Genomic DNA, 19,279 nt, shown 5'->3' with positions numbered 1-19,279 from the left:
GTGTATGCTCTCTCTAATTTAGTTTTGGAGGCACCCAGAGCTTTGAGTTTTCTTCGTAGCACTAGCTTTGAGTGTGTCACATAAGTTTGAATATGCTGTGCCTTCATTTTCATTAAATTCTAAAATGTCTTAAATGTTTTTCTTTATTTCTTCCTTGATCAAATTATCAATGAGTAGAGCATTGTTCAGCTTCCATGTATATGTGGGCTTTCTGTTGGCTTTGTTGTTATTGAAGACCAACCTTAGTCTGTGATGATCTAATAGAATGCATGGGATTATTTAAATTTTTGGGTTTCTGTTGAGGCATATATATACATGTGTGTGTGTGTGTGTATTAACATATATATGTATAAAATCCTTTTTGGTTCATAATTTCTGTTAGTTTCACTGTGTTCTGTTTATTTTTTGTTTCCATTGATGAGAGTTGGGTTTTGAAATCTCCCACAATTATTGTGTGAGGTGGAATGTGGGCTTTGAGCTTTAGGAAAGTTTCTTTTATGAATGTGGGTGCCCTTGTATTTGGAGCCTAAATGATCAGAATTGAGAGTTAATCTTGGTAGGTTTTGTTTGTTTGTTTGTTTGTTGTTTTTTTAAAAGAGTTTGAGGAGTTCTTCTTTATCGTTTTTGATAACTATTAGTTGAAATTTTATTTTTTTCAGTATTAGAATGGCTACTCTAGGTTGTTTCTTGGGACCAGTTGCTTGTAACATTTATTTCTAGCCTTTTACTCTGAAGTAGTGTTTGTCACTGAAGTATATTTCCTGTATGCAGCAAAATGCTGCATTCTGTTTATGTATTCAGTCTGTTAGTCTATGTCTTTTTATTGGGGAATTGAGTCCACTGATGAGAAGGGATATTAAGAAGTAGTGATAGTTGCTTCCTGTTATTTTTGTTGTTAGAGGTGGAAATGTGTTTGTGTGGCTACCTTCTTTTGGGTTTGTTAAAAAGATTACCTTCTTGCTTTTTCTAGGATGCAGTTTCCCTCTTTGGGTTGGCATTTTCCATCTATTATCCTTTGTATGGCTGAATTTTTGGAAAGATACTGTGTGAATTTGTTTTTTTCCTATAATATCTAGGTTTCTCCATCTATGGTAATTGAGAATTTTGCCTGGTACAGTAGCCTGGACTAGTATTTGTGTTCTCAGGGTCTAAAAGATATCTGCCCAGGATCTTCTAGCTTTCATAGCCTCTTGTGAGTAGTCTGGTGTAATTCTGCCACGTTTGCCTTTATATGTTACTTGACCTTTTTCTCTTATGGCTTTTAATATTCTTTCTTTATTTTGTGCATTCATTGCTTTGATTATTATGTGATGGGAGCAATTTCTTTTCTGGTCCAATCGATGTGGATTTCTGTAGGCCTTTTGTGTGTTCATGGGTGTCTCTTTCTTTAGGTTCAATAACTTTTCTTCTATAATTTTGTTGAAGATATATACTGGCCCTTTCAGTTGTGAATCTTAGTTTTCTTCTGTACTTATTAGCCTTAAGTTTGTTCTTCTCATTATGTCCTGGATTCCTGGATGTTTTTGGTTAGCATCTTTTTGCATTTTGCATTTTCTTTGATTGTTGTGTCAGTGTTTTCTATGGTATCTTCTGCACCTGAAATTCTCTCTTCTATCTCTTGTTTTCTGTTGATAATGCTTGCATCTATGACTCCTGACTTCTTTTCTAGGTTTTATAACTCAGGGTCATCTTTCTTTGTGATTTCTTTATTGTTTCTATTTTCACTTTTAGATCCTGGATGGATTTGTCCAATTTCTTTTCCTGTTTGATTGTGATTTCCTGTACTTCTTCAATGAATTTTTGTGTTCCCTCTTTAATGGCTTCTAACTGTTTACCTGTGTTCTCCTGGATTTCTTTAAAGGAGTTATTTATGTCCTTCTTAAAGTCCTCTTTCATCAGCATGAGATGTGATTTTAAATCAGAGTCTTGCTTTTCTTGTATGTTGGGGTATTCAGTGTTTGCTGTGGTGGGATAACTGTGCTCTGATGATGCCAAGCAGCCTTGGTTTTGGTTGCTTATGTTCTTGTCCTTGCATCTTGCCATCTGGTTATCTCTGGTGTTAGCTGGACTTGTCTCTCACTGTAGCTTGTCCATTTGTATGGCCTGTGTATCAGCACTCCCAGGATACTAATTCTCTCCAGGAAAAAATTGTGTATGTTAAGCTCTGGGTCAGCTCCAGGCACAGACAGAAACTGGAAGGGACTTGTCCGTGGCTGTGCCTTGGCTCCAGTGTCCTGATGGCTCACCGTGGGTCACTCTTGGGCCAGTAATTTGAGCAGAAGTGGTAGTCTCACCTGTGTTCTCTGATGTGTCAGCACTCTTGGGAGACCAGGTCTCTCCCAGTAGGACTTGGATGTGGAGAGCTGTGGCACAGGGTCAGATCCGGGCTCAGATGGAAACCATGCCTTCCAGTTCTTAACATAGAACTTTACTTATTTATCTTTTATGAAACACAAACTCATCAATATTTGAATATTTAATAGAGCATTTAAGGTAATTCTGACTTTAAAATATTTATTGAAATATCTAACTAATTATTTCAGATGGTTCTTCAATTTATAATTATTGACCATGTTTTTTTTTGTTTGTTTTGGGTTTTTTTTTTTTTGGTTTTTAGTTTCTGTTTGTTTGTTTGTTTGTTTGTTTGTTTGTTTTTACTGCATGTTGAAGCACATCCCAAATATTTTCATTTTAAAATTAACTACCTAAAATGATTGGAAATATGTTGTGAATTAATTCTCTGTTTTATTTTGGTGTGTTCCTTGTATATTTGGGGTGTGTGTGTGTTTGTGTGTGTGTTTGTGTGTGTGTGTATGTGTGTGTGTGTGTGTGTGTGTGTGCATACAAATTAGGTTTTTTCAGTAGTCACCTTCCATACTATTTTGAGACCTGCTTTCTGATTGAACCTAAAGTTTATTAATTCATCTAGCCTCTCCAGAATGCAAGCAACAGGGATTTGTCTCCTACATCAGTACTGGAAGTTAAAGAAGAGCTGCCACAACGAGATTCCAATGACAAGCAAGAATCCAAATGCAGCTTGTCAGGTTTCTTGTGGCAAACACTTTCTTGACAGAACCATTTTCCTGCCTTATAATTTATCTTAATTCTTCTGTTAACATAAGCAATGTTAAGACTGTGTTTTGCCAGAAAACTGAAAGATCAAACTAAATGCTCATCCTTTCTTGCCAGGAGAACCTACAATAATACTTATAATTTTCTTACTCTATTCTATAAATGAAACTATTAAATGTCTGCCCAGATATTTGTAAGAAGCAGAAAACCATTATGTACCATAGGCAGAAAAAATAATCACTTTGGTTAACCTGGCTGTGCCTCATAACCTTTCAGATTTACCTAAGAGAAAATTATAATAACTGAGCTTTTGAACATTTTTAATATCTCAAAGTGAAAAATATCTGACAATAAAGATAAAGGCTCACTGCTTTTTGAAACATTTCATGTTATAATCACTTTTAAGTCTTTATTTTGTGACAAAAGCAGAAAATATTTTACAGAAATAGAAAACTCAAGATGTTCAAATGTATCTTATAAGTGAGATTTGAATTACATCCTGTTTCAGAATCATGTGCCTGGGAAATATACTGCATTTCACAAGTTTTTAATTGATACAGTTTGGAAGACAATTCTATCTCTTTTTAAGTTTCAATTCTTGGGAGATTTGTTCAAATTAGAGAGTAAATTGTTCTGTCACTTGAATAGCTGCTTCAGTCATGTTTTTGAAAAGCATATCTGCATCCATGAGCAGGGGAAATTTATTGCCCTGAAGTTACAACTTGGGCCATTATAAGCCATTTCAAAGGACAAAGCTTGCTAAGTGCTCACTGAATTTGCCATTACTGTTCTGCTCTTGAACTCAGGAAAAAGTCAGCTCTGTCTTAGGTCTCAATTGCAGAAGCCAGGAATGAGTGTGCATTTAAAACATTTCCATAAGTTAATTAGAGAGGAATTAGAATGAAAGCGGGTAGTTTAGCAGCATCAAAATTGCCATTTTGGATCACACCAGTGGTTCTCTTTATTTAATATCCAGCCTCCAGCAGCTGGACTTGTTAGTTTCTACAGCTTTTAAAGAAAGGTGAAGAACTCCATGATTCTCCCAGGCAATGTGCCATCTGTGATCAGGCTACATTTTCCTCTTGACCTCCTTCAAATAATACCCCAAAGCTGGAAGCTTCATTTCTAGGTTGATACTGGTGTAGCTTAAATAGCTCTGGTTATTAATAATCCTTACTCAATCATCCATTTCCTCCATAAAATCAACTAGTCCATCAGGAAGCTATTTGTTGCTAAAGCTCCTAAATTCATGCTTGAGTATTCCTGTGACTGGGATGAAATGTGAATTGATGGGGCTTATTCAACACATGCTCTTGGTACAATCTGCCTCTAGATAACTGTTTTTGGTGAACAGCAGTTTTTTTTTTTTCCAAACTTTCTTCATTTGAGAGTTTCCTCTCAATCTCAAAGTTTTATATCTCCTGAAACTGCTTGCAAATTTCTTTCTCATAACAATATATAGAGCCTATATGAATGATGGAGTTTTTCATAGGAAGTTTACAGAAAGTTCAAGTAGAATTTTTCTTCAGTAATTTTGCATAAGAGGAAAAAAACACTGAGAGAACCTAAAGAATTTTTTATTTCTATAGCTTCAAACCTCTCTTCATTAAAGAAATACCAATACATATATCACAGGCTTCCATAGTATTCTACATATGTGGTAACATTACAAATGAGGCCTCAACTACAGTAAACAAATGCGAGTAAAATATCACTGCCTTTTCACATTGTCAGAAATAAATATGGCAGCACTAATATCCCAACTCTAAACTAGCTTCTTGGCTCTTGTCATTATTTGGAGTAAGTAGCAGATTCGTTGTTCACATCACACTATCCCTGCTCCCTCTCTGGCTTTCTCAATTCTCTTTCTGATTCTGTTTATAATTTTCTTTCCTTATTTTACCCCAAGTCCCATTTCTTTGGTGATCTCTTTTCAAGTGTGATACTCCTATGTCCATGAGACCTAGTTTCAGGGTGGTTTGCCCTGATGGTCCTTAATTTCCGTAGTTGTTCTCACTCTAACCTTTTAAGGAAACAAGGATGGATACGAATGAGAATGATTCTAATTCATACTGAGTGCTTTAAATACTTGAAAATACTAAAAAAAAAAACCTGTGTTTCTATCATGTTCTTTAATTTGATCTGAATTCAAGTACAAATTATTGAAATTTTAATTGCATATATATTATAAATAATCCAGGTGTAAACCAAAGAACATCTTTCAGGAATAAAATCTCTCCTTTTACTTAGAAACAAACTGAAGCTCTCTAACTTGGGGGGCAAGTGACTTTGCCTGCTGAAACATTTTGTTGGCTCTAATAAAGAATTTGTAAAGAGTAAAACAAAAGTTCAATAAGAGGATTTTAACACGAGGCATGCCACTTTCCTAGAAGAGTGAGATCAAAGTATGATAAGGAGATTCTTATGCCATTTCGAGATTCTATTAATGAGAATTAACAGAATGTAATAGGGGCCATGAGGATTGAATCAGTGGTGTTAATATTGACTATGAAAAGTTTAAATCTGAGATAGAGAAAGATTATGAAGTAAAAGTAACATGTTGTCTTTTTGAGTATGTTGATATATAAATCAAGACACATTTTCTAAAAATTAAAGTATTTCCTATATTACACTGCAATAGATACATTGAATTTCAGTTCCTATAATTTCCTTTAACGTGGTAGTTCAAGATATTAATATATATATATATATATATATGCTAGGCATCCTGAATAACAGTTCATTTATTTTTGTTGTCATCTAAATGCAGTCATTTTTTCTGATTGTTAGAAATGTTTTAGCAGGTTCAGAGGACAATGATTTCATAGAAACTATAATGTCTCTGTTTAATTATCTAGACATCCCAATGGGACCCAGGGCAATAGCACAATGTGGCCTGTCTTCACAAGTACTGAACAAAAATACCTAACATTGAACACAGAGAAGTCAAAAATATACTCTAAACTTCGTGCTCCCCAATGTCAGTTCTGGAGACTATTTTTTCCAAAAGTCTTGGAAATGACAGGTATGTCCTTTTTTTCATTTTCTTCTTTAATATGTTGTGCATAGTACAAAATTATAGAAACTTGATTGTAGGTCAAATGCCAATGTGATTTAAGGGGTACTTTTCTAAATTGCAAAAGAGAGAAAATTATGTCTTTGGATGGACAGGGACATGGGGAAGATCTGAGAGGAGATGAGGGTGATACGCTTTTGATCAGAATATACTGTGTGTAAAACATTTTCAAAAATAAAAGAAATATAGTGGGCTTGGTAAGATGGATAACTCACCAGGTAAAGTGCTTGCTGCAGAATATGAGAACTTGAGTGTGGTCGCAAGCAACACTTATAGCCATCACATCCCTATAATCCTGCTGCTGTGAGGCCAAGGCAGGAGGTCACCTTGGAGATGAGGGCAGCTAGTCCAGTAGGGTCAATGAACTCCACATTCAGTGAGAAAGCCTATCTCAACATATAGAGTATGTGTTTATATAAGCACTTGTACACATACACAGAAAGAATATGCAATGTATTCTCTCTCAAATGTGGTTAATATTAAACATGAAATAATTATTGCCTCAATTTTATTGCTATAGATTCTAATTTTTATCTCTTAGATGCTTTATAACTAGATGTATTTTATTCTAATATTAGTAACCATATTCAGAACTTATATAATATTTTATTATTACTACATGTCAAAATGAACATTAATGGAGTGCCATTTCATTCTGTTGTATACAGTAATTCTTTATGATTGGTAGATTTAATAGTTTGTTGAATTTGCACTCATTTTATAAATAATTATTTTGTTTTCAAGTCATTCTAATTTAATCATTTCATGTGTATCTATAGAACAATTATTATTGAAAGAGTGAAAGTAGTAGTTTCAAATTTAATTTTTAATTATTCAATTTTATTTGGCCATTTAAATATATTGTCTTTGGAGAGAAGTAATTCATATTTATGATCAAACTAAAAATGTTTCTTTAAAAATCATTGGTGTTTGCTCTAAATTTAGATGTGTTTTGTTTATATTAAAATACAGGATCATTTTAATTAATAAAACGTGACTGATTCCAACTAGCCAATGCATATCGGGCTATATCTTCAATTCTCATTGTCAAAGTACATTGTCATGTACATTCTTTGGGGTTTCTTCTTCAGAGATTTTTGGGTTAGTTTTAGAAAAACCGTAAGCTCATGAGAGGTGAGTCGGGTTGTTTTATATGCCCTTTGATTATTTGGACATTGATCCCCAAGCTTGAAATTCCTACTCCATCTGTTTGAAAGAGTTTAATGATATATCTGTGCTGTGGGTATGACTAAATGTTCTGTGACATAATATATATCCAGAATGGGTCTCTGTGTCCCTTGGCAGAGCAACAGTGCTGTCCTTGTGTCCTCCGGCTGTGAGTAACAATGAGGTAACTCAATCTGCCAAGAAACCAAAACAGATACCATTGAATATACCACAAACCACATATTCTAATCTCTATGTGAAATCTGTTTAAATGATAGTGCTGGGTTCTACTTTGAAGAAAAATTAATGAGTGAGTGAGGAGATGAATATAAATATTATGCTTATGACAAGGCAGCAAAGTAATTGTTCAAGTGCACAGAATCTGTAATAATTTACTTTTTGGTGTGCCATGATTGATAAGCCAGCAGTTTTAAATGTTGGATGCAAAATTTCCATTAAAAAAATATTTTCTGTCACCAAAATGTCCGTTTTGGTCAACTGCAGCTGCTTGTGAAAGCAATGAACATCTTTATAATTTAAGCAAATTTTGAAAAATGTATTAATTCCCTTTGGGTTAAATTTAGTGCCTCTTGAACATTATTTTGTATTTAAATATCTAATACATTCTGAGTCAAAAAAAATTAGTAGATTCTGACTATCATTCCCAATGTTTGGGGTTAGATTCTCCACATGAAGCTTTATAAAACTGAATGTGGAAGCACCCAACACTATACTGGGCAACGGTCACAGAGACAAGTAGATTTGGTGTGGGGGCTTCTCTGGTCAGCCAGTCTATTTGATGACAAGCTCCAATATCAATGATTGACTTTACATCATATATATGTATATATACATATACATATACATATACATATACATATACATATACATATACATATACATATACATACACACACACACACACACACACACACACACACACACACACGCACACACACATACATTTGATGGGAAGTTATGGAGCCATTAAGGAAGATTTCCCCACATTAAATTATGACATGCCTTTACTCACACCCAGTCAACAATAACTATGCACTTATCCATGGGCACACACACACACACACACACACACACACACACACACACACACACACGAGATACAAAGAGAGGGAGAGAGGAATAATGTGTACACACATGCACAAGAGCACACACATGTATTAAAGTTTAAGGCAAATAAATTATATGGGTTTTGGAACAATGTATTCATTTAAAATTTTTACATTTAACCAAGTATGAGATTCTCTTCTTTGAATTTTAAAGCAAATAATTTTAAGGAGATTACATCCATAAAACAACATTATGGACTAACCAGTACACCGGAGCTCTTGACTCTAGCTGCATATGTATCAAAAGATGGCCTAGTCGGCCATCACTGGAAAGAGAGGCCCATTGGACACGCAAACTGTATATGCCCCAGTACAGGGGAACGCCAGGGCCAAAAAAAATGGGAATGAGTGGGTAGGGAAGTGGGGGGGAGGGTATGGGGGACTTTTGGGATAGCATTGGAAATGTAATTGAGGAAAATATGTAATAAAAAATATTAATTTAAAAAAAGAATATATTGTCAAGCCACAAGCCATAACCTATATTTTTCAAGATTTGAAACTTTTAATATTCTTACCATTCATGTTTCACATACTATAAGGCTATGGTTGAAGTTGAATTTTTTCCAAAGATAGCTCTACAAACAAAAGAAAATTTCAAAGAATTACTACAGAGTGTTTTTATTGAAACAAGAAATGCTTACTTCACTTCACATAGAAAAGCAATAAGCTTTCTAAACACCACTTCATCCATCGTTTACATTTAAGCAACAAATGTTCTCCAAGTTATGACTCTTAAGACTTGTTTAAACACATGGATTCCAGCTCTTCACTTCTAGGCTGTACTTCAGTCAATATCTGGCCATTATTACATGTACCTCAAAAAAATAAAATGTGCAGTGTTTATGTCATATGTTCAAGTTCATATTTGTAGTAAGAATATTAGAGTATAGTACTTCATATTTATTTTTACAAAGAGACAGAAATTATTCATTTTTACAATGATAGCAATAATTTCTCATGAAGAATAAAAAATGGACTTCAAGTTAAGTATATTAGCTTTGAATTATCTAATAAGGATATGCATTAGACACAATGACTTCTCAACTGCTTGAATAACTGGTGAACAGTGTTTCTCGCTGAAACTAAAGAAGACAACATATAGATTTAAGTGCTTTTGGGGTTTGGGGAGAAGACTCAGTGTTTAAATTGTTCCCTAGCAAATATGAGGACTGGAATTTTGATCCCCCAAAATTATGTAAATAAGCATAGTATCAGTCTTGGAAGGTGGAGATAGGGGATTTGCAGAGCAAGCAGGGGAGACATTGTTTGTCTGGAAAACATCATGCACACATGTTCAAAAATGGAAAAAAAAATACTGGACATCTCAATTATCCTTTAACTTGGCCATTTCCAGAATCATTTACCAATAGCTCCAATTAGTTAGCAAGACTAGCAACTAAAGATGAGACCTTGTAAAAGTGATTTGGAGGAAAGTATTTCATTACAATATATGGATTTATCACCATGATAAACATAAGTAGACAAAAGTTCACTTTATGATTAAATAAAACTATCTTTCTGTCATAGTACATGAAGCCTTTACAATACCCAACACCATTATAATGTGACTCTCTCTGTAATCTCATTTAACATCAAAATTAGGACAGGAAAATGAATGTCTTTGATCTATTGCCTAAAGGGTTATCAGTTTTTGCTGCTGTCCTTAACTTAGGTTGAACTTTAGGAAAGTAAGTCAGTGATGTTAGTTAGGACTTTCAGTCGCCTTTGTTCAGTTCAAGAATTTGGTGATTTTATTTTTAAAGTTAAAAATAATTTACTTTTTAAAGAACAGTGACAGTGCATCATGACTGAGATCCATAAATAATTCTTTTCATGTTACACATTTAATGTTGCCAGAAGTGGTTCATGCTGTTGTTTAGAAAATATTAGCTCATTTGAGATCATTTTCATCATGTCCTGTGACTTATACATTTTTCTTCAGTTCCCTGACACTAAACACACATTCGGTTCACTTGGAATTTGGTGATTTTTTAAATCAAAAATAGTAAAAGTCAGTATCTGTCAACTTGAATTCTTCCTTTAACTATTTTCATGAGAAATTTGGGACATTTTTCATTGCCTACTGTGGACTGAAGATTTGTATACTGGACTCAAATATTTAAATCCAAACTGTGAGGTCGAAGGGACTAGAAGATGTGTCCTTTAGAAATGAAGACATTGAGAGAGTGAGGCCTTCATCTGTAAGATCAGAGAGAATTCTTATTAAAAATAAAATAAAATAAAATAAAATAATAATTATTAATAGCAAAATGAGATAACTTCTTAATTCCTGTATGTGTACAGACAGAATAATGAGATATCATTCATTCATTAACAAAACCCTCACAAAAGTTCTGATGCCCTGAGCCTTGAGTTTTATCCTCAAAATATGAGAGGTAATTTTCGATTGTATTCAGTGTACCATTGCCCAAGGGACCAAAAACATCCAATTTCCTCGGTCTTAACAAAAGAATTTCAGTTTTGCTTGAAGTTTGCTCACTCTTTTTGTTTTTAAGACAAGAGTAATCATTTTCATAGAGAAGAGAATCTTTTTATTTGCAGATGAGACACAAAGGTGAGAAGAAACAATGATGACAGAAATGAATTTAAATACAGCCTCTCGTGCCTATCCACTTCTCTTTTCCATTTTTATTCCAGTGAATCATCAGATAAGTAAACAAAATTATTCATTTATAGTCTCCACTATATCCACAACCCCCCAAACTCATGCAAACAAAGCACACTGCTCCTGTTTTATATCTAGTAACATAGTTTTTGCAGTTTAAAGCAATGTAAAAGTGGCTGAAACACTAATAGAAACACATTAGATAAAAATTAAATTTACCAGCTGGGGAGAGGGCCCAGCAGCTAAGAGTTTATGCTGCTTTTGCAGAGGACCCTATGCAGTTTCCAGCTCCCATGTTGTGCAGCTCATAGCTGCCCATAACTCCAGCTCCGGGAAACTGGATGCCTTTTTCTGTCGTCTCTGTGCACTCCACTTATCTGCACAGCCTCTCTCCCCAAAAAGACCTACACACAATGAATATTATTTTTAAAAATTAAAAATATTTTTTGTTTTAGTCCTAGGTAGGAAATTAATGGTTATGAAATAATTAACCTTGTTCATATTTATATATGTAAAATCACATTGTATTTATGTTTCATAAATATGCCATAGAAATTCAGATGGGGATTGCTAGCTCACTGATAGAGAACTGTATTTTTTCAGGAAATACTTAAGTCAAAGTATGACTTAAGTTGAATTGATTTATGTAAATCTTATTATAAATATTCATGTTTTCTGTGCATTTGGTACTTTGAAATTAGACAACTATTGTCTAGAAAATAAACTGTATTGCTTTTTATTTAACTTATTGTAAGGAAAAATTTTAACTTTGCTGAATTTAATTTTATTCATATAATTGTTGTCATTGACTATTTTCAAAAGCTTTCTTTCATGTTTAGTATATAATTTATTTGTATCCTTTTGAAGATATTAATATGTTGTTAAATTGTACATTGGAATGATTAATACCAATGTAACAATCTTTTCAGAATATCACTCGATATTCTCTTTTCTTTGTTGGGTGACTAGGTTAGGTGGCAGCTAGAAGTATATAAATATACATATATAACAATTAAAGAAAAAAAGAGTCCATGGATTTGAAAACAAGCAAGGAGGGGCATTTGGAGGGTTTTGGAGGGAGGAAAGAATTGGGGAAATGATGTGATTATATTAAAATCTCAAAATCTAATAGAAATTTTTTTAAAAGATATTGGATTTTTAAACATTAGCTAATACAAATCACACAATATTGTTATTCTTCAAAAAATAATAAATCATGTCATAAATTATCTAAAAAATACCAAAAATTGGGAATATAAGAATAATTTCTAAAGAACTAAAGGTGGGTTCATGTAGACTGTTATTCCATAATAGCTTGCATCTAGCAAATTTTTATACAGTTTTGGGTAGTATAACTAAATATTGAATAAAAATATATTTTTTCCTTCTTTTCATTTTAATTAATTAATATGATAACTGTGTGCAGAGTGTATGTATGCTCTGTTCTGAAGCCCTTGAATAGAACTGTGCTATCCGTGAAGCCCCACATAAAAATGACACCTGCTCACTCATAATGAACTGGCAGAGGCATGGTCCAGGATCAAGAAAGAACACCCCTGCACTGAAATCTTACTAGGAAGGCATGCTGGAAAGCGGAGCCTGACAACCAGGGACCCTGAACAAAGCATCCTGTGCATCATGCTAAGGAATAAAATTTCTATGTCAAGCACAGCTGCTCAGCAATTTAACATGGAGGTCTAGCGGTCCTGGTGGTTGATTCCCGGATGTATTGGTTTTTGCTGCATTCAGGGTTCTCCTGCTTGGCATTATGATACTCATCCTGACACACAGTTCATTCCTCAGGCAGTGCTGCTTTTGGCTTGCCAGTTCATATCAAGTATATGCTAGTTTTGTTATTTTCACTATATTTATTTGTACTTTATATTTAATTTCTAATAATTTTTTAAAAAGTATCCCAAGTATCTTTTGCTGTAGTTTGGAAATATTCAATGTTAAATTTGCCTCTGACTGGTAATTTTTAATTCAAGAAATAGTACAGATGGCTAAACTTCTGCATTAGAATTTTTCTAATTATATGATGCATAATTAAAATCTTCTATTTAATATATTTCCACATCTTCTGGGTAAAAAAAATCATGAACACTTAATTTTATGAATGGAAGGATTTATTTGTTTGTTTTATTTTTCTTGTTTTAACTAGCTGACATGGTTCTTACCCCTCATTACTTCCATACATGTTATTAATACATCAATTTTTTAAAAATTATGTGATATATTTGTGTAGGTTTTAGCTTTTCTATGTTTCTTTATATTACATATATTAATGAAAGTGACAAGCTGAAGACAATGGATAAAATACTCCTTTCACAGTTCTTTATATCTCAAATGAAATCAATCAATTTTTATACATATACTTCCATTTAATGACCATTATAGCATATCAGTAGAGGGAGCCTTACAAATTCTCTTTCCAAAAATTCTGAGTAAAGTTCCGCAACCGCTTCAAAAAATGATCATACCAAAAAAAAAAAAGTTGGGCGGTGGTGCCACACACCTTTAATCCCAGCACTTGGGAGGCAGAGGCAGGAGGATTTCTGAGTTTGAGGCCAGCCTGGTCTACAAAGTGAGTTCCAGAACAACCAGGGCTATACAGAGAAACCCTGTCTCGAAAAAATAAAAACACAAAACAACAACAACAAAAATCATGACATGACCTATTGTAGTGCTTTTTCACATCACAGTGTCCAAGCCATAAGTTGTTTCTCTGTCAAGAAGAAAAAAGAACAAACTATTTTACATAATTTCTTCTATGAGTTGGAATTCTCTTTCAAAGCAACGGGAAGATGGCCGTAGATATCTTCTTCTCATGAAGAATCTACTGCTTTTTTAATTTTTGATGATATAATAAATATTTTACTAGAAATCCAATCCACAATTCTACTTTCCTTTTTTTTATTTTCTAAATGCTTCCACTTTATACTCTTAGCCTTTCCATTCTTCACATTTTCTTTTTCTTTTCAAACATGTATTTATACATGAAGAATAATGATTAATGATGCAATCATCACATGAAAATACTTGTGATTCACAATTTACTTGAGGGCCAATATTTTCTTATTTTTCTGTTATATAAAGGAATTATTAAGCTGCTGTCATATGATCAACAGCATAAGCAATCATATAGAATGAAGTGTATTTTAATGAGTGTAAAATCTGTATGGTATGATAATTACAAAACTCTGTTTATGTATTAGTAAATATTCACACATGTAAGTATGTTGACTGAAGATATTACCTTTATGGTATTTTGTAGCATGAAGCATGAAGTTTTTACAATGCTCTAAAGAATTAAGTAATAGAAGTAATATCTACATGTCTTCTGGGAAGATAATGAAAGGACATATAATATAAATTGACATGATCTAATTTGAACTTTCACTTCATTTTTATTTATATAAGTTTTAGTTGCATTGTTTTATATACTACATAAAAATATATTAAGGGCTTTGTCAGTGGTAAGAGAAGCTGATAATACATAATGAAAATGAAAATTTTGCTGTGATGTATACTTGCAGAAAATGGCATCTATAATTAGAATTATTTTCAGGTAATGTAAACAGAGATTAAACTTTAGATTAATGCAATGTATTCTATGTTTTACAGGAGATATTGATGAAACGGAGCAAGAGTGGAAGGCAGGATTTCATCGCTGGAGCAATTACATGATGGACTGGCAAAATCAATTTAACGATTACACTAGCAAGAAAGAGAGCTGTACAGCTCTCTAATTAATACATTTACCCTTTATAGAATGTTCATTTTACTGTAGATGAAGGCAAATATACCAGTAGCTCTCTCCATATATACCAAGAATGCTATTACACAGCAGAGAAATGCCAAATGAGACTATTGATTTCTTATACTTTTCACTTAGTATTTTGCCTAATGCCTCAAAACTGAGTCATTAGAAGTTGTTTTTTTATTAATTTTCACAATGTAAACTTTCAGAATTAATTACATGCTACTTTGTTATTACTTTTCTGAATAACATTACAGCTTTCACCTAAAAGTTACATCATCTGCTTCTATTCAATCCAGTATTTTCAGAGATACCTATATAAAACTATTGCTAAAATCTGAATTGGATTTTGAAGCAATGGATGTTATAATTTTTATTACTGTTGCCTATAATTTATTTTTAAGTCTAGTATCAATATCAAATAGTAAAACAAAAAGTTGGCTATTCATATATGTAGAGGCAAGAGAGAATTTCAAAGAAAGAGCCACTGCGTCTGGGAAATAAAATATGGCTATCAACAAATGCAAGGAATTTCAAGTACTGTTGAAAATCATGCCAACTGGCTCTTCTGAGAGAGATTTCATGCTTCAGGCATCATTTCATGAGCATGATTTGCTACATGAATCATGTTCAATCCAGAATTCAACAGCCAAAGAAAATATGTGGTTCTAATATGCACAGGAATTCTAGAATAGAATCCTGGGCCTCACACTGTGCTATAGGATGGATCGCAGAAATCAGTGTCTGGGAACACTTGGAGATCTCATCTTTAACATATTCACAGCTGAAACAATAGTTTGGCTTAAGTTATTCATAGATTAAGTGTCTGCAGACCCAAACTCCACATTATATCAGTCTTCCTTAGGGTTAGCACTTGAGGAAATGTAACACCAAACAAAGCCATTGAACTGTCACTTAATTTAGGTGAGTTTGTATATCATTCTGAATATATGACAAAAATGTATGCTTTATATTGTATATAAATAATTGTTGATAGTTAAGGCAGATCAGAACATTATTTTGATCATCTATTTATATACTGAAAAATGTTTATGTTAGCGGTTTATAAGAACTAAAGTAACAAATCTCTTCCAAAAAAGAATCTTATTATATTGAATTTTCATTTTCAAAAATAGTATGATGAAGTTTATAATGATGAGGATAATTTCAAAAGTTATGTAATTAAATTCATGTCAATCATAATTTCTTTGATGGTTATTAGTATAATTTTAGCAGTGACACACTTAGCTCAATGACTAATAAATAGGACAATCTGCACATTGATGAAGAAGGACAAGAAAATCAAGCTAGCGAAATTCTATATCACGCTTGTATGTACTGTACTCAACAGTACCTGTTCTCATCACAAACTTGTTTGCAAAGGCAGTATGTAGGGTGAGAGGGGCTTTGCCTAAATATAGTGTTATTTGCCATTCCTTTACACTGAACTGTAATCCATGAGTAATTTTCCTTAATCTACAAGTAACTTAAATCCAACTTTGTTACACTAAGGAAAAAAGAAAAGAACAGTTGACTACCTGATCTAAGATGCATACAAATTGGTATTAGGGTTATCTCAAGGAACACTGCAGACAAAATGAATACATATATTAAAAAGGAGTTTATTTGAGTGCCTTATGGAATATAGCCTAGTATTATAACAATGTCTGCCTCACCCTGGAGAGGCCTAGAGTATAGAAGTTGTTAAACACACATGTTTGAATGTGTCAGTAGTCACAATAAAGTGCTATAAGCCCAGAGAATTCCTGGAGAGCATCTGTCCCTGAGTTTAGTTTGGCATCTCAAAGAAGTAGGTTCTAATATCAGTGAAGGTATGCTACTGCAAGAAGATCAATGAACTTGACAGCAAGAGTTAGAGCAAACAGTTAAAAAGCAAATTTCCCTTCTTTCATGTCCTTTGATCTATGAGGCCACCATGAGGCTCATCTCATGTTTAGGACTCATCTTTCTATTTCAAATATCCTCATCAGGAAAATCACTCACAGGAATGCCCTGAAACTTGCTTGGATTAACTTGAATCCAGATGCTGTCAAGGTGGCACTGTAATTATCCATTACAAATCCATCCCTTATCAGCATGACACAGAGCTACATTCTCTTAAAGTCATGCCTTTAATTTCAAAGGTCAGTGCATAATTCCACCTAACAAACTTTAACTATCCCATACACAACTGCAAGTGTGTTGTGTATTTTAGAATAGTCAGCAAAGTTTTTCAAAGAATGCTTAGTCTTGTAGTGCCTTATAACCTAAATATGATAATATAGATTTACACTTAAACAATATTATCTCAATTGATTTATCAATGCATGATAAACATATAGAGGGAAGAAAACACTAGTAATTGATTAATATATGTATATACATGTAAACATGTTTTAACATAAGATAAAATCATTTATATCAATGATAATCATGTCTTCAACAGAATCTCGACTGTATTTACTTACTATGCATTATGTATACCTGTAGCAAGAAGCTTACCTTTACAGATTTCCTGGAATCATGTTAATTAAATACTATACAACAGGCCATGCAAAACTGACTGTTCATATTGTTCACTGCCTATTTATGCTAGTTCAAAGCCATTAGTCCTTCCAGGAAAGGACAGGAGGAAGGCTAAAAATAAAACTCTGCAGCATGTTAACATGATCCTGAGGGGGAACTGGCCTTCTCATCAAGGAATTCTAGGTCTTCTGGCTGACACAACTCTGGAAACTGACAGGCAAATATTCTTGATTGCTAGAAGGAACTTTATCATTTCCTGCTTTTATTCTAGAGCATTTCTATATACACAGATGAGACAACAGTTAGTAATCTTCTCTTTCATCCGTAGAAATAAATATGCTTAACTATCCAGTACCAAAGGTCCGTATGGGTCAGACTATTACACATATTGTTTTGCCTGTACTGCCCATTACAATACCATACTTTCTATGTCTTTGGAAATTCAATGATGCCACTTGAGCTCTGCTACTTTGGGGACCAATTGAACCTATTACAATTAATTTATCCACTGAGCATTAGAATCTTCAGCTCTAAAACCAGACAGAAGAACAACAATGGCTGTTCAAATGTACTGATATCTCTCCAAGCATTTGGAGTGTTAACATTCTTCACGTTACCCCCTCACTGTTTTCTGCAGTGAGTGACAGGTATTCTAGGCTCTCCCACGGTGAAGGATTAGGTTTTATACAGTTTATCTACTTCAGCATTCCAGATTCTGAGTCTTAAAATTCCCTTCATTACAATAAACCAAGTGTTATCAACCATTTCCAGTTTTTTAAAATAGAATAACATTTGAGAAATACACAGCCTACCAATCAAATAAACTCCTTTTAACTGTGAAAGCTTCCATATTAAGTATAGAATAGCCATTAAATGGCTCCATATTAATAATCTCAGCCTGATCCAGTTTTATGTTTCTTTCACCACTATCTTACACCCTTCGGATCTATTCTCAAACATTCGCCAGACTTCCATTTGAATTGAAGTTCATTTAAATTCTTTAAAAAGTGTAGTATACCTCACTTCTATAAGCCTCCTCACCTTGAGACTCCTTAAAGATCTATAGACAACAATTTGTAGGCACCGGTGGACATCTGTATTAGCCTCCTTGGCATCTCCTTCAGGGAAGGTAATTATGAATTCTGTGTGTAATACAGAGTCAATTCCCTTAGTCAAGGATGGAGTGAACAATACTGAGTGGCATATGCTTGGATCCGTCCTCTCTTCTAAGGGTTGTGAGCCTACTTTCTCAGATGAGAAAATACAGTGGTGTGAATGAGAATGTCCTCCACGGGCTCACATATTTGAACACTTGATCACCAGTTGGTGCTGTTTGGAGGGTTTAAGAGGCACAGCCTTCCTGGAAGGAGTGTATCACTGTGAAAAGGTGTTGAGATTACCTAGCATCACCAGATATGGTTTTCGCTCTTTCCACTTTCTACTTGTGTTTGAAGATGTGAACTCTCAGCTTTCTGTTCAAATCACCATGCCTGATGCTTGCTATCATACTTCCCATTGTGGACTGTTATCTCTCTGAATCATATGCACAAAATAAAAACTTCCTTGTATAAGTTCCTTTTGTCTTAGTATTTTATTGAACCTACAGAAAAGCAATATGTCATGCATGTATAAATATTCATTTATACAATGAATCTCTTAGCTTTCATCAATGAAGTAGTATAAAGAAATTTATTAAGTGACTCTATCTGATAGAAAATAGATGATTCAAAAAGCAGTATGATGATCCCAAAATATTCACCTAATTAGGCAATATAACTAATATAAATTATATAATCCAGTTAATAAATGAAATATACATTCATTAAATACATTAAATATAGTTACAAAATAAAATAGTTAACTTTGTTACATTAGAACCAACTGTGTCAACTGTAGCAAACATATTCATATGTACTGAACATATA

The 19,279-nt window shown here is 33.5% G+C and overlaps 1 protein-coding gene across 2 annotated transcripts in view; it reads left to right on the top strand.

Moving 5' to 3' along the window:
• Bche (butyrylcholinesterase) overlaps positions 1 to 18,929 on the top strand; it is a 72,632-nt gene extending 53,703 nt beyond the window's left edge. The window contains exons 4-5 of one of the 2 annotated variants that reach the window (XM_011240000.2): positions 5,931 to 6,097; positions 14,693 to 18,929. In XM_011240000.2, the coding sequence (XP_011238302.1) occupies positions 5,931 to 6,097; positions 14,693 to 14,817 (292 nt within the window). In that variant the 3' untranslated portion in view covers positions 14,818 to 18,929. The remainder of the gene's footprint in view (positions 1 to 5,930; positions 6,098 to 14,692) is intronic. The other variant, NM_009738.3, reaches the window with a different exon arrangement.
• Positions 18,930 to 19,279: the final 350 nt, after the last annotated feature.

Source organism: Mus musculus, chromosome 3, assembly GCF_000001635.26.
Source record: "Mus musculus strain C57BL/6J chromosome 3, GRCm38.p6 C57BL/6J".
Lineage (NCBI taxonomy): Eukaryota > Metazoa > Chordata > Mammalia > Rodentia > Muridae > Mus > Mus musculus.
This window is presented reverse-complemented; position numbering and strand designations above follow the sequence as displayed.